The 14,920-nt window shown below is 42.1% G+C and overlaps 1 protein-coding gene across 1 annotated transcript in view; it reads left to right on the forward strand.

Annotated features, from left to right (window-relative positions):
* Positions 1–1,993: 1,993 nt before the first annotated feature.
* The window catches only part of KCNH8 (potassium voltage-gated channel subfamily H member 8), a 360,755-nt gene continuing 347,828 nt past the window's right edge, over positions 1,994–14,920 (forward strand). Inside the window, exon 1 of the mRNA XM_030550923.1 lies at positions 1,994–2,069. Within this exon, the coding sequence (XP_030406783.1) occupies positions 1,994–2,069 (76 nt within the window). The remainder of the gene's footprint in view (positions 2,070–14,920) is intronic.

Below are 14,920 nucleotides of genomic sequence, written 5' to 3' on the forward strand. Positions count from 1 at the left end.
TGTGGATAAACTCCTGATCTTATAGACTAGAGAGCATCCATAGTTTCATTTATTTATACACAAAAATCTGAAAAGTTTGTTCTTTTTACTAAATAGGATCCTGTGCTTTGTCTTGCAAAGTTATTTCCCCCAAAATTATGGCTCAAACTATTTGGTGTGACACAAATCAAGGAAACAACATTTAAAAAAAACCCTTCACAATATTTAAAAATTGTAGTGTATAGGGAACTAAAATGCATTTCTTACAAGGCAGTAAGTGAGGTGAGCAACAGCAACAAGGAAGTCGTTCTCTTATTAAGAGACTAATAAGGCAAATTAAAAGGAGAAGGGGGTCTGGGTAAAAGACAGACCCTGCCAAATCTTCCCAGTTTTTGGCTCCAGCCCCACAAATTGCACTACCTGAATGGAGAACAAGTCTAGCTTCTCCTGTTGGTCCAAAGTGATTCACACCATGAGGCATCTAAGTGCAACAGTGCTGCAAAAATGACAATCCACAACCCGGTTCCTGCTGGATTCTGCCAATTTTTAGCCCATCTTCCCAACTTTTCTGCAGGAAAAAAGAAGAAATGTAGACACCTCTCACATACAAAGAGGGGGAGAGAGAGAGATTCTGATACCCAGTGCATCTTAGTTCAATAGAACAACAGTTATCTGGATCCTGCCAGCTTTCGCCTATGCCACCCAAGTCCCATGGTTATCTATTTCCACTGCACCTGGCTCTGATGTCCTTCTGAGCAACAGCACTGCAGAACTCAGTTCCAGTATCCCAGGTGGACCCAGTTAGATTCAATTTCTGGATACACATTTTTGCAACATTGCTATATCACAATACATTGGGATTGAGACTACTTTAGTGGAGTAAGAGAAACTGCATACTTATTAAGTTTAGATAGTAAAATCAGAAGGGATGCAGGGGAAAAAAAAGGTGGATCCAGCAGATACTAGACTGGGTACAGGGGGAGGGAGTCAGATCTTTTAGGAGGAATAGTAGCAGCAACACTTATTCTCTCTTTTAGTGGTACAATTTGTAGCTTTGGGCCAAAAATTGGCAGGCTCCTGATGCCAGGTTTTTGCAATACTGTTATATCAGGGTCTACATTTTTAAGGTGTAGTTTGGATTTGGGAGCCAGAAAGTGGGAGGATTTAGGTATTTGCAACAATACTGGGTTTTTTGGGAGGGGGGAATCTGGATTTTTGGGGGTTGAAATTGAATCTATATTCTTGTGTTCTATTTAGGCAATAGAACTAAAACGATTGAGGCCAAAAAAGCATTTGGAAACAGGTTTTTACAGCTCTATTGTGTTGGGATTCATTACAGGCTGGATTTTATTAGTGAGCTTGTTCTTTAAGCACTAGATTTTTTTTGGACTGGTGGAGGGGTGTGACTGACTGGATGCGGGAGCCTCAGCTGTTACCTTTCCACTAGAAGGTGGAGTATTGTCAGATGAACCCCAGTCATTTGCAATCCCAGCTGCCTTAGCATCCTCCCTTACCCCCAGCCCATCTTTCTCCTGGGACTGCGCCCCTTCTGCCCACGTGGCCCGCCACACACACCAGCTAGAGACTCCGCCCTCCGAGGAAGGGCTGAACAAAGCGCCTTGGGGGCAAACAACCAACCCTGGAGCCACGCGCCCGCCTCCCCACGCGGCTGCGGCTTCCCACGTCGTGCAAGGAACCTCCCACGCGCACACACATACAAACCCCTCCCCGGGTCCTTCTCACCAGCCAATCACGGGGTGGGGGGGGGGGATGGAGCGCGCGGCGGCGGCTGCTAGCGGGCGGGCTGGAGCGCCGGCAGCTGGTGGAAAGGGGGAGGCGCCGAGCTCTCTCTAGCCTGTGCGTGGCCGGGGACAGCGGCGCTTCCCGGGTTCGGTGAAGTCTCAGCGGCTCGCGCTCCCCCCGCCCATTCGCTCTCCCCCCGCCCTTTGCAGTTTCTTTGCGAGCCGCCCTCCTGGACAAAGTTTGATGGAGAATTTCGCACCGCGCTGGAAAGATGCCGGTGATGAAAGGATTGCTGGCCCCGCAGAACACCTTCCTCGACACCATCGCCACTCGCTTCGACGGCACGCGTGAGTCGGGGGCAGGGCGGAGCGTGGTGGCCCCTTCCCAGCCCTGCAGCGGAGCCGGGGGGCTGCCGGGGAGAAAGGGGCAGAGCTGGATGTGGGTCCGGCATTGCATGCACCCCTCTCCCCTGGTTACGGCTGTGCGGCTTAGCAGCGGGCGGCGGGGTGGCGCTCAGCCCCTGGTGTGCTGGGTGTCGGCTGGGGCAGCGCGCCAGTTACCAGGACACCGGGGTGCGCTTGGCACCTCTTCGGGAACTTGCAGGGTTATTCCCGGACTGCGGTCCCGGCCGTGCCCAGCTGTTCTCTGCATGGAAGTTGTAGGCTCAAGCTGCTGCTTTCCGGGGTTTTCTGCTCCTCTCAGCTGCCCGCGTGGTACCGTGCAGCGGGTGCAGCCCCCCCTGAGAGTAGGGAGCGAGGAGAGATGCAGGCTTCAGACTCGGGACGTGGCTTTGAAAGTCTCTTTTTTTTTTTTTTAAATCTTTGACAAGATTTAAGCTTTTAATCAGGTTTTGTTTTGGGCAAACAGCTGGGCAGGGGATTGTTGAATGAATGTCTGCGGCGGTTTAATGAATGGGTTTGGTATCGGAGTTGTGATTTCAGGACCCTGGACAGGTCCCGCTCCTCTCCCTTTGCGCGTCACTTACCTTCCAGCTGTTTTGAATTAGTCTTACCACTTGCACCCAATTTCCTACCCCTTTCCCTTCCCTCCTCCCCCGGCTATTACTGCTGCTCGAGTCAAGCCCTGCTCAGCGGTTCCCTTGCGATGTGCTGCATCAATATGTGGAGTTTGTTCAGGTGCAGAGAAATAATTGACGATTGGAGGCTCTAGGCTGTTGTTTAGGGGCTCCCTGTACCTAATGAGATTTTTGTAGTTTAAACACACAACTACTACTATGGGGGAGAGAACTTTTCGCCAGCGTAAATCTTTTTTTTTCGAGGGGTGGGGAGAAATCTGAAACGACTCATACTGGAATGAAAATAAAATCTTTAAACTCGTTTAACTTAGGTTTTCATCTTCTGTCAAACATTTTGATGTTTATATACTTTTAATCTTGTATCTATTGGCATGTTTTATTACTACTTTGGTGTTAGTGTGAGATGAAATAACTGAGCTCAATTACTATATCAATAAATTTGTACAATCTCAAGACACATAGTCACACAAATAACTGCAGGGAAACAAAATCGTATTACAACTGTCTCTCTAGTCTGAGGGTAGCTTGAAAACATGATTAAAGGCTTCTTTAAATCTATATTCCATTATAAAGTAACTTTTTTAAAGTAGCCTTGTATATACTAACAAAATAGATATAGCTCTTCATCACAGTATTCCAAGTCTCTCCCTCCCCCCCCCCCGTTTTTTTCAGTTAGAGAGTTTACAATCAACTATCCAGGTGTTATTTATTGGAGGTTAATTCTTGCAGATTTAATGTTGTAAGGTTTTTGTACATGATACTGTCACTTGATTAAAAAAATAATTCCCCTCTGCTGTCTGCTTAGAAACTCCCTACAATGGCTTTCAGTTCAAAGGACTGAACACAGTGTGTGGGGAATCTACTAAAAAACAACTTCAGAGATCATTTATTTTGGCAGGTTCAAATTGGCTAAACTCCCTGCTAGTGATATAAATGTTTTAATTATTTAAACATTACTATAAGAATTTTATTATCTGTGTTAAGAATGACACCTTAGTGTTTGGGGTGTTTATTGGGTTACTTGAATCTTAAAACTAAGCACAATTTCTCATTAATTTATGCAGATTAAAAGAATTGCTGCTTAAATTTAGCTGTTCTGGTCAATCCCTTGGCCTTTCTAGCAGCAAAGTGTAAAACAAAAGCATTCAAAGACACATATATGGCACTTATTTGAGTTTTTAAGAGGTTAAGTTTTGTATGAGACCTGAAGAAGAGCTGTGTATATAGCTCCAAAGCTTGTCTTTCTTGCTAACTGAAGTTAGTCCAATAAAAGAGATTACCTCACCCTCCTTGTCTTGTTAATGTTTTTGGAAGGCTTTTAATAAATACATTATGTTAAGTATGACATCTTTGTGAATACATTCTGAAGTTATTGAAGGGGGGGGAAATCTACATGAGTAACTTACTTTAAAATAAGAAACTTTCACACATAGTAATACACATTTGCACAAAGTAATGGGGAAACATTTTCTTGATTTCTCTATTGAGGAAAATACCCTTGGTTTCAATGGAAGTTTTACCTTTTAAGCATGACTTTGGGATTTGGCTTCAATACCTGATGAACCTGCATTATTTAGAAGACATTACCATGGACAAATATTTCTGCCTTTAAATGCTCCCAAAAATTAACAACAGATAGTCAATGATAAGACTATGTATTACTGAGTGGGACTGATTGGGATCGGACTACATGTGGAGAATTGTACTATCTGGTGTAAAGGGGCAGCATCTGGCTCTTTATTTACAGATCAGTAATTCTCAACTTTTCCAGACTACTGTACCCCTTTCAAGAGCCTGATTTGTCTTGCATACCCCAAGGTTCACCTTACTTAAAAATTACTTAATTTCAAAATCAGACATAAAAAATACAAGTGTCAAAGCCTGTAATTTTACTGAAAAATTGCTTACTTTCTCCTTTTGTCTGCGCACAATTTTAGTTTGTGCTGACTTTGCTAGTGCATTTTATGTAGCCTGTTGTAAAATGAGCCAAATATCTAGAAGAGTTGATGTACCCCCTGGAAGATTGCTGCATACATCCAGGGGTACACGCACCACTGGTTGAGAACCACTGAGGTAGATAATGCATGTTTATATTATTCAAATATATCAATTGAAACAAATAACACAAGTTGTTGTTAAACTATATCGTTCCCTGAAGAATGATAATATAGATCAAGTGCACAACATGATACAATTTTAAATCTTCGAAAGTAGTTTTTTCACTTTGATTTGATATAATCTAGTTGGCTTTTTTTTTAATCTAAAATTAATTTGCAAAGTACTTATTCCTGTGGTGGTCTAACAAGATTTTTTTCATGGGGGAAAGGGAAATGCTGTTTTGTAAAGTCTAGCGCAAGCTCTGGGCCCAAATCTGTAAACTCTTAAGCAAGTGAGTAAGATTACTCACCTAAGCAATGTAGTAATATCAATGATACTGCTAGATTAAGACAAGTTACTCAATGTATAACTCTTCATGGGATCAGGCCCTTTGTGTTTTTTAAATATGATTATATATTTTGGGATTGACATTCAATATTTAACACAGAATATGTTACATAAACTATTTTAATTTCAGAGGTGATGATATTCTGTTATAACTATTTTTTCTGCATGTTTTGTTACAGTAATGATGTCTGTAGTTAACAGACCTCTTTTATTTTAAGCCTTTGGGAAGGATATATTTTTGTTGTCATCAATGATAGAATAATCCACCAAATCATCTTTAATCCAGAGGAGAATTAATTCTAATTCTGGGCAACAGTGCAGAAAAGGATTCCAGAAAACACTGGAAAATATGCTTCACTTCACATAGCACTTAATGAATGAGTTTTCATCATAATATTTATCTTGGTTTTAATGTTGTGCCAACTTACCCATATCATGAAATACACTGTGGGGGAAAAAACAGAGAATCTAGAACATTTGTAGATAATATGCACCCTCAAACATCCATGTTTTGTTATGTACTTTAGATACTCAGAAGTTTCATGGTCATCATAACTGGTTGTATTATAACATCTGTGTTAGACTGAAATATAGACAATGATCGTCAAACTATCAAATACATGTCAGTCACGGGGAGTCAGGGCACTGCAGGAATTGCTCCATCCCTGACAACACATTTATGCCCAAAAGCAGACTTCTTTCTCACATACAAAGCAGGGCTTGCACAGCTGGAGAAATAGGCTGCACCCCTTAAGTCGTGTAGTAGCAGGCATGCTCCCTCTGCATTCTGGAAACCTCCTGATGTTTCCCATGTGGTGCTGTCCCTTCATATTGCCACTGCCTTGAGGCTGTGCCTAGTGGGCACATAAAAACTGCCATATTGGGTCAGACCAATGATCCATCTAGTCCAGTATCCTCTCTTCTGACAGTGGCCAATACCAGGTGCTTCAGAGGCAATGAACAGAACAGGTAATCATCAAGTGATCCATCCTGTCACCCATTCCCAGCTTTGGCAAACAGAGGTTAGGGATGCTTCAGAGCATGGTTTTGTATTCCTCCCTATCCGGGCTAATAGCCACTGATGGACCTGTCCTCCATGAACTTACCTAGTTCTTTTCTGAACCCTGTTCAAATCCCACAATCTAGTAAGGCTCTCAGGAATTTCTCCACAAAACTCTTTTAATTGGAAAATGCTGATTCATCAAAACTAAAACTTTTTGTGGGAAAGGGGGTTAGTTTTGACAAATGTTTTTAGAAAAAAAGTTGAGAAAGAAAGCTTTGATGTTTTCAAAACATGTAACTTTGATACTTTCAACAAGAAAAAAATCCACTTTTCTGGTTCAAAATCTTTCAATTTTTGAATTTTAAGCTCATTATAGTTTATTTTTTAGTAATAAATGGTTGACATCAAAACAAAACACTTAGATTTTCTTCAGATTTTATCTCTTTGAACTTTTTTCAGATTTTTTATTTTATTTTTTTTGTCCTGTCTGGGACAGGATTTCCCACAATTTCAATTTTTTACAGATTTCGAAAACTGTTTCCCAGAAGCTCTACAATCTAGACTATTAGAAAAAATTTCCACATCAGAGCCTGATGCTGCTGCTGCTTCTGTTGTAGATTCTTACACTACTTTCCTGTGGAGCAAGGTTAAACTACATTTTAGTAAATGGACATGCCTAACTAAATTGTGTGGAAAACACATTATTTCTCAGTGAGATTTTACTCCCTAAAAATAAAATAAATAAATTAATGGAGGTACCCTATCTCCTAGAACTGGAAGGGACCAGTCTAGGTCATCGAGTCCAGCCTCCTGCCTTCACTAGCGGGACCAAGTACTGATTTTATCCCAGAGCCCTAAACAGCCCCCCTTAAGGATTGAACTCACAACCCTGGGTTTAGCAGGCCAATGCTCAAACCACTGAGCTATCCCTCCCTAAAACATCTCTAAAGATGAAAATCTGGAATTTTATAGTTGTTTTTCAGTGCTTTCTGTACCAAATGTTCTCAAATTCCAAATTAAATATGTTTTTCCCCTGATTGCTAGCCCTGTAAACTAAATCTAGGATTTAAGTCAAGCTTGCTTACCATAAACTGATGATGACCTCTCTGTAGGAGAAGTATCAGAGGGTAGCCGTGTTAGTCTGGATCTGTAAAAGCAGCAAAGAATCCTGTGGCACCTTATAGACTAACAGACGTTTTGGAGCATGAGCTTTCGTGGGTGAATACCCACTTCCTCAGATGCATGCATCTGAGGAAGTGGGTATTCACCCACGAAAGCTCATGCTCCAAAACGTCTGTTAGTCTATAAGGTGCCACAGGATTCTTTGCTGCTTCTGTAGGAGAACTTACACCTTTAGTTACTGTTTTCCACTTACAACTAGATTGACACACATGCAGACTCATTATTGTCAACAAGTTGGTAAACAAGAAAGAAAATACTCCAGCGCTTAGGTTAGGTTTTGAATTGCTAGCAGGAATAAAAAGCATTAAAATATTTTTTTCACTGAATGTAGAGAATGAGGCTACTGTGTGTATTTTTTTTACAAATCTCATGTGCAACTCAAGTTGTTTGATATTAACTTGCTTGACTGACAGGAGTTTAAAACAAAAAAGGCTGTTAAGGGAGAACCTCACAGGAAATGGAACTATGGCAGATATAAGAATCTTTGAGGAAAGGTGTCTGGGCCATCAATGGGGAAGAAACTACCTGTCTGGCTCTGTGCAGGCTAGAATGGTTTACTGTTCCCAACCCTAAAACTTGTTATCAAAGAGCATCTAAACCCTCAAAGATTTTAGAGGGGACTGCCTAGTCATTTGCCAGCCTGTCACCTATTCACTCACAAAGTTGTATGAAGTGAGGTAGAAAATGCAGCTGGGGCAGTCTGTTTCTCCCTGATAGATATAGGGTTAGCTGAGCTGAGGGTAACTTACAAAGGTATATATCATATCCATCTGTATAGGCTTTTTATTGTGCTAACCCATTTTCCTAAATGCTTTCTACTTTTGAGGAATTAATAAATGATGCTTTTTTTTTTTGATGATGCTCTTTCTGCATCACTGCAAAGTATACTGTTAGAGGCTCCTCAGGGAAAAATATTATGTACCAAAGTTGAGTTGAGCTTGTCATTAACATGGCAGGAAGCCAGGTCTGTCACTGTAGGAGTGCCCTTGAGAAGGACTAAAAGGGGTCTATGCCACAGTTCACCCCGTAGCCATGATGTGAAAATAAACACACATGATTTTGAATATAGTGAAGAGGCCAGATCTTGGCCCCAAGTCTGGCTGCTTGTGCTACTCTAGCACTGATAGCTGAGGTGCCAACTCAACCAGCTACCTGTGCATCCTCACAGTGCAGGTGAGTTGCTTGATGTTATAGGGTTGCTTTGTCTGGCTAATCCCTGGCTGCTGTTGCCAGCAAACATAACTTCGAGCAACCCTTTGTCTGACCTAAGCTGTTACGAGAGACCAGCCTGGATGCTTCAGGATCAAAAGGGTGTAAAGGTGACTTAAAGCTAGGGTGACAAGATGTCCCATTTTTAAAGGGATAGACCTATTTTGGGGACCTTTTTCTTATATAGGTGCCTATTACGCCCCACCCCATCCCATTTTTTCACAGTTGTTATCTGGTCACCCTACTTAAAGCCACCTTTGCTCCCTAGTTGCTGAGCTGCACCAGCTACAGAAGGGCTAGTCCTGAGGGTTTGGTGCAAGAAACATATCTGTTACATAAAAATCACACCTTTTTACGTATTGCCTTTCAGAATAGAACTGTGCTTTAAAGAAGGCTCTTTCATTTACAATTGGATTCTGAGGTGATTTTTCTTAAAATATTTATTTGAATTAAGTTAATTTATTTTCTCTTGTTTTGTCTGAGACTAGAATTAATTTAGGAGTGGAGGAGAGTCATTCATCAAGTGACTAATTTTGCAGAATTGTATAATTATATATTTGGGGCCCAATCCTCAGCAGTGACCAGGTGACACCACACAATTGAAAGGGTGCCAAAGTGGCTCTAAGGTGGTGTCTCAGTCCAGGGGCATCTCTTCTTTGATCAGGTTCCCTGGTAGAAGTTACAGCAGCCTCCTGCACCAGGGGCCAATGACCTCAAGAGGTTATCATGGCAGTTGGGGATGATCAGTGTGTATAGAAGATCTAGCCTTGCTCACTTTCTTCTCAGCAATGTGGGGGTAAGGGCTGGTGCATGAGTTGCCACAACCAAGGAGTCTTCATCATACAGTCAGGTAAGATGACTTCAGGACAGCTTTCCACTAATGGAGCTGTCCTACTACAGAAGAGGATCTGAACTATAGTTCTTTGCACTTCTAAAGCATCTCTTAAAGTTTTACAAACAATAACAAGTGAAACCTCACATCATCACATGGAGGAGGTAAATAATATTGTCCCTATTTAACAGGTAATTGGAGGAGAAAAGCAATGTGAGTAAGATTCAGTAAAAAGTGAGTGGGAGAGCTTGGACTGAAAGATTCCTGACTCCCAGTTCTGTACTCTGATCATTAGTCAACACTAGCATAAGAATGCCCATGCTAGGTCAGATGAGTGGTCCATCTAGCCCAGTATCCTGTCTTCTGACAGTGGCCAATGCCAGATGCTTCAGGGAGAATGAAAAGAACAGAGCAATTATCAAGTGATTTATTCCCTGTCATCCAGTCTTGGCTTCTGGAAGTCAGAGACTTAAGCAGGGGGTTGTGTCTCTGACCATCTTGACTAATAGCCATTGATGAATCTATCCTCCATGAAGTTTTCTTAATTCTTTCTTGACCCCAGTTATATTTTTGGTATTCAAAACATGCCCTGGCAATGAGTTCCACAGGTTGACTGTGCATTGTGTGAGGAAATACTTTCTTATATTGGTTTTATACCTATTGCCTATTAATTTAATGGCATGATCCTTGGTTCTTGTGTTATATGAAGGGGTCTTTCTTGAGTGGCAACAGCTAATTTAAACTCCATTTTGTATGTATAGTTGGGATTGGTTCCCAATACGCATTAGTCTGCATTTATCAACATTGAATTAAATCTGCCTTTTTGTGGCTCAGTCACCCACTTTTGTGAGATCCCTTTGTAACTCTTCATGGTCTGTTTTGGACTTATCTTTAGTAGCTTTGTATCATCTGAAAATTGTCACTGTTCACCCCTTTTCCAAATCATTTATGAACATGTTGAAGAGCACTGGTTCCAGTTCAGGTCCTTGTGGGACCCCACTGCTTACTGCTCTCCATTTGGAAAACTTACCATTTATTCCTACCCTTTATTTCCTATTTTCTAACTAGTTACTGCTCCATGAGAGGACCTTCCCTCTTAGGCAAGATAAGCAGTCATGGGATAATAACCTTTGGTGAGGGATCTTGTCAAAGGCTTTCTGAAAGTCCAAGTACACTATATCAACTGGATCACCTTTTTCCATATGCTTGTTTACTCCTTCAAGGAACTCTAATAGATTGGTGAGGTATGATTTAACCTTTACAAAAGCAGTGTTAACTCTCCCCCCCCCCAAATCATGTTAATCTATTTATCTCATAATTCTGTTCTTTACTTTAGTTTCAACCAATTTGTTTGGTACTGAAGTTAGGCTTACTGACCTGTAATTGCCAGGATCACCTCTGGAGTTTTTTGTTAAATTGAGCATTGCATTAGCTATCCTCCAGTCATCTAATAGAGGCTGATTTAAGTGATAGGTTATATATCACAGGAAGAGTTCTAAAATTTTGTATTTAAGTTCCTTCAGAATTCTTGGGTGTATACCATCTGGTCCTATTGATTTATTACTGTTTAGTTTATCAACTTGGTCTAAAACCTCCCCTACTGACACACAAATCTGGAACAGTTCCTCAGATTTGGCACTTAAATCAAATGGCTTCATTTGGGAATCTCCTTCATATTCTCTGCAATAAAGACTGATACCAAACATTAATTTAGGCCTTGTCTACACTACAGAGTTTTGTTGACAAAAGTTATATAGACACTCCCAAAGTGCTATAATTCAAATCAATATTGCATGTTGATACCTGCTTCCTCTGTCAGCAGAGCACGCCCACAGTTGGGGCCCTATCATCAGCAGTGTGAGCAAGGCTCTGTGGGTACCTATTCCAAAGTGCAGCTCAACACCTTCTGCCGCTAGTTCTTGTGGGAAGGCGGAGCGGATCGCTGCATATCTTGGGACCAGGATGAATGTTCCATGATTCATTGTTTTCCATCCCAGCATTCCATGGGCTTCTGGCTTTCTTTCACAGCATTTTTTTCAAGGCCCTTGTTTGCTGTGCACTCTGGCATCTTTGTGTGAAGGGATGGATCCCACACTGCTTTCCTATGCTATGATAACTGTCATTAAAGTACCATGAATGCACTGCAGTTAATCATGAAGTTCCTAACTGAACAAGACTCCCAGATACCTGACATGGTGTGTGATATGGATAGGAGCAACCTGGATTTCTTTTGACATTCACGGAACAGCTACATATGGTGGACTGTCAGCTTTGGGCTCGGGAAACAAGCTTTGAATGGTGGGAGGATTGTATTGTCAAGCAGGTCTGGGATGACAAGCAGTGGCTACAGAACTTTCAGATGTGGAAAGCCACCTTCCTGGAACTGTGTGTGGAGCTCGCCCCTGCACTGTGGTTCAAGGACACCAGAATGAGACCTGACTTATCAGTAGAGAAACACATGAATAGTATGGAAGCTGGCGACTGGTCAGTCACAAATCAGTTTGGAGTTGGGAAATTGACCCTTGGGGCTGTGTTAATACTCCTCTGTCAGCAGAGCACGCCCACAGTTGGGGCCCTATCATCAGCAGTGTGAGCAAGGCTCTGTGGGTACCTATTCCAAAGTGCAGCTCAACACCTTCTGCCGCTAGTTCTTGTGGGAAGGCGGAGCGGATCGCTGCATATCTTGGGACCAGGATGAATGTTCCATGATTCATTGTTTTCCATCCCAGCATTCCATGGGCTTCTGGCTTTCTTTCACAGCATTTTTTTCAAGGCCCTTGTTTGCTGTGCACTCTGGCATCTTTGTGTGAAGGGATGGATCCCACACTGCTTTCCTATGCTATGATAACTGTCATTAAAGTACCATGAATGCACTGCAGTTAATCATGAAGTTCCTAACTGAACAAGACTCCCAGATACCTGACATGGTGTGTGATATGGATAGGAGCAACCTGGATTTCTTTTGACATTCACGGAACAGCTACATATGGTGGACTGTCAGCTTTGGGCTCGGGAAACAAGCTTTGAATGGTGGGAGGATTGTATTGTCAAGCAGGTCTGGGATGACAAGCAGTGGCTACAGAACTTTCAGATGTGGAAAGCCACCTTCCTGGAACTGTGTGTGGAGCTCGCCCCTGCACTGTGGTTCAAGGACACCAGAATGAGACCTGACTTATCAGTAGAGAAACACATGAATAGTATGGAAGCTGGCGACTGGTCAGTCACAAATCAGTTTGGAGTTGGGAAATTGACCCTTGGGGCTGTGTTAATACAATTAACACACTTGTGTTAATCAGGGCAGTTAATCACATCCTGATATGAAGGACTGTGACTCTGGAGAATGTGTGTGAAATAGTGAATGGCTTTGCAGAATGGGTTTCCCTAACTGGGGAAGGGTGCTAGATGGCGCACAGATTCCAATTTTGGCACCAGACCACTTTGCGATGGAGTACATCAATAGAAAGGGTGTTGCAGATGCTTGTGGATGACTATGGGTGTATCACTGACATCAGTGTGGGGTGGTTTGGGAAGGTGCATGACGCACACATCTTTAGGAACATCGGCCTATATAGAAAGCTGCAAGCAGGGACTTTCTTTCCAGACCAGAAGATTACAGTAGGGGATGTTGAAATGCCCATTGTGACCCTGGGAGATCCACCATACCCTTACAGCGATGTCTCATTAAATCTTACACAGAAAACCTGTATAGCAGTAAGGAGTGGTTCAGCAACAGGTTGATTAGGTGCCAGATGATGGTGGAATGTGCCTTTGGCAGATTAAAGACATGCTGGCGGTGCCTTTATGGCAGGTTAGATCTTAATAATATGCATGGTGATAGGCATGTGTCATACATTGCATAATATTTGTGAAGCTAAGGATGGAAGGTTTGCTCAGGGGTGGAGTGCTGAGACAGCTAGCTACCAGGGCTATTGGAGGGGCCCAGAAGAGGACAGTTTTAATCAGGGAGGTTTTGAGGCAACACTTTGAAAATGAGAACTAATACCGTATGTATCTGTGATTAGTACTGCAATGTTACATTACATCCAGTTTTCCTGGGAAGCAATTGTGAAATTTTGGGACTTAAATTCCAGTAAACAAATGATGAAACTGCCAGTGTATGTCTTGGTAGTGCCTGCTATCTCCATTTGTAGGACAAAAAAAAATAGTTATTCAAAAACTTTGCTGTTATTGCACAAAAAACAACATGTGCACACACACGAGCACGCTTGGTGGGAAAGGAGGTAGCAGGGAAGGGCAGACTTTCAGAGTAGTGTAGTTCCAGCTGTCATTTTGCAAGTTGTCCATGGGGGTGGAGTGAATGGGAAACCAAGGAGTCTGGGAAATCAAAAAGGAATGTGTGGGTGGAGTTGGAGTGGGAGGTGGCACACAGAAAAAAGTTCTGATTGTGCTGTGGGGAGGGTGGCCATGCATCTGCTCAGTCTATCTCATTTTTTAAGGACTTCAGTATTTGCATTTGCTCCTTCATTACTTTAATCATCCACACAGTAGCATCCTTAATGAACTCCTGATTTTCTTTTCTGTCCGGTCTTTTGGCTTCCCTTCACTCTCTGCATTGAAAAACTGCAGTATATCCTGGAACGTGTCTTCTTTGCTCCATCTCGGGCACTTTCTTATCTGGGGAGGTGCTCAGCCGGTGTGCAGGCCACATCTGCAGAATCATAAGAAATAATGCACAGAAACATGATTGATTACACTTCGATGCTGCACATAAACTAATCACTTTCTCACTGACCCTTCGCAAGCACACATCTCAGTGAACACTGAAAGCATGGTGTCTTGGGAAAGGGGGTGCTCTATATAGGGAAAAGAGCACTCTGGAAGGGTTGTGGTGCAGCCAACTAGGGGAAAAAAATTCTAAATTCTCTCACACTTTTTCATTGTCATAAACAGATAGCTAAGGGTTAATGTCTCTTTCACCTGGAAAGGAGTAACCTGAAACACCTGACCAGAGGACCAATCAGGAAACAACACTTTTTCAAATCTGGATGGAGGGAAGTTTTGGGTATGAGTTCTTTGTCTTGGGTCTGACCCTCGGCTCTGAGAGTGATTTTTCTATCTCCAGCTTTCTAATCTTCTGTTTCCAAGTTGTAAGTACAAAGACAGTAAGACAATAAGGTTTATATTGTTTTCTTTTGTATTTACATGTGTGTAGTTGCTGGAATGTGTCAAATTGTATTCATTTGGATAAGGCTGTTTATTCATTTTTTTCTTTTAAGCAAATGACCCTGTATTTGTCACTTTAATACAGAGAGACCATTTTTATGTCCTTTTTCTTGCCTTTTTATATAAAGCTTTCTTTTTAAGACCTGTTGGAGTTTTTCTTTAGTGGGAACTCCAGGGAATTGAATCTGCAGCTCACCAGGGAATTGGTGGGAGGAAGAAGTCAGGGGGAAAATCTCTTTGTGTTAGATTTACTAGCCTGACTTTGCATACCCTCTGGGTGAGGGGGGAAGAGAGATTAGCTCTCTCG

This window comes from Gopherus evgoodei, chromosome 2, assembly GCF_007399415.2.
Source record: "Gopherus evgoodei ecotype Sinaloan lineage chromosome 2, rGopEvg1_v1.p, whole genome shotgun sequence".
NCBI classification, from domain to species: domain Eukaryota; kingdom Metazoa; phylum Chordata; order Testudines; family Testudinidae; genus Gopherus; species Gopherus evgoodei.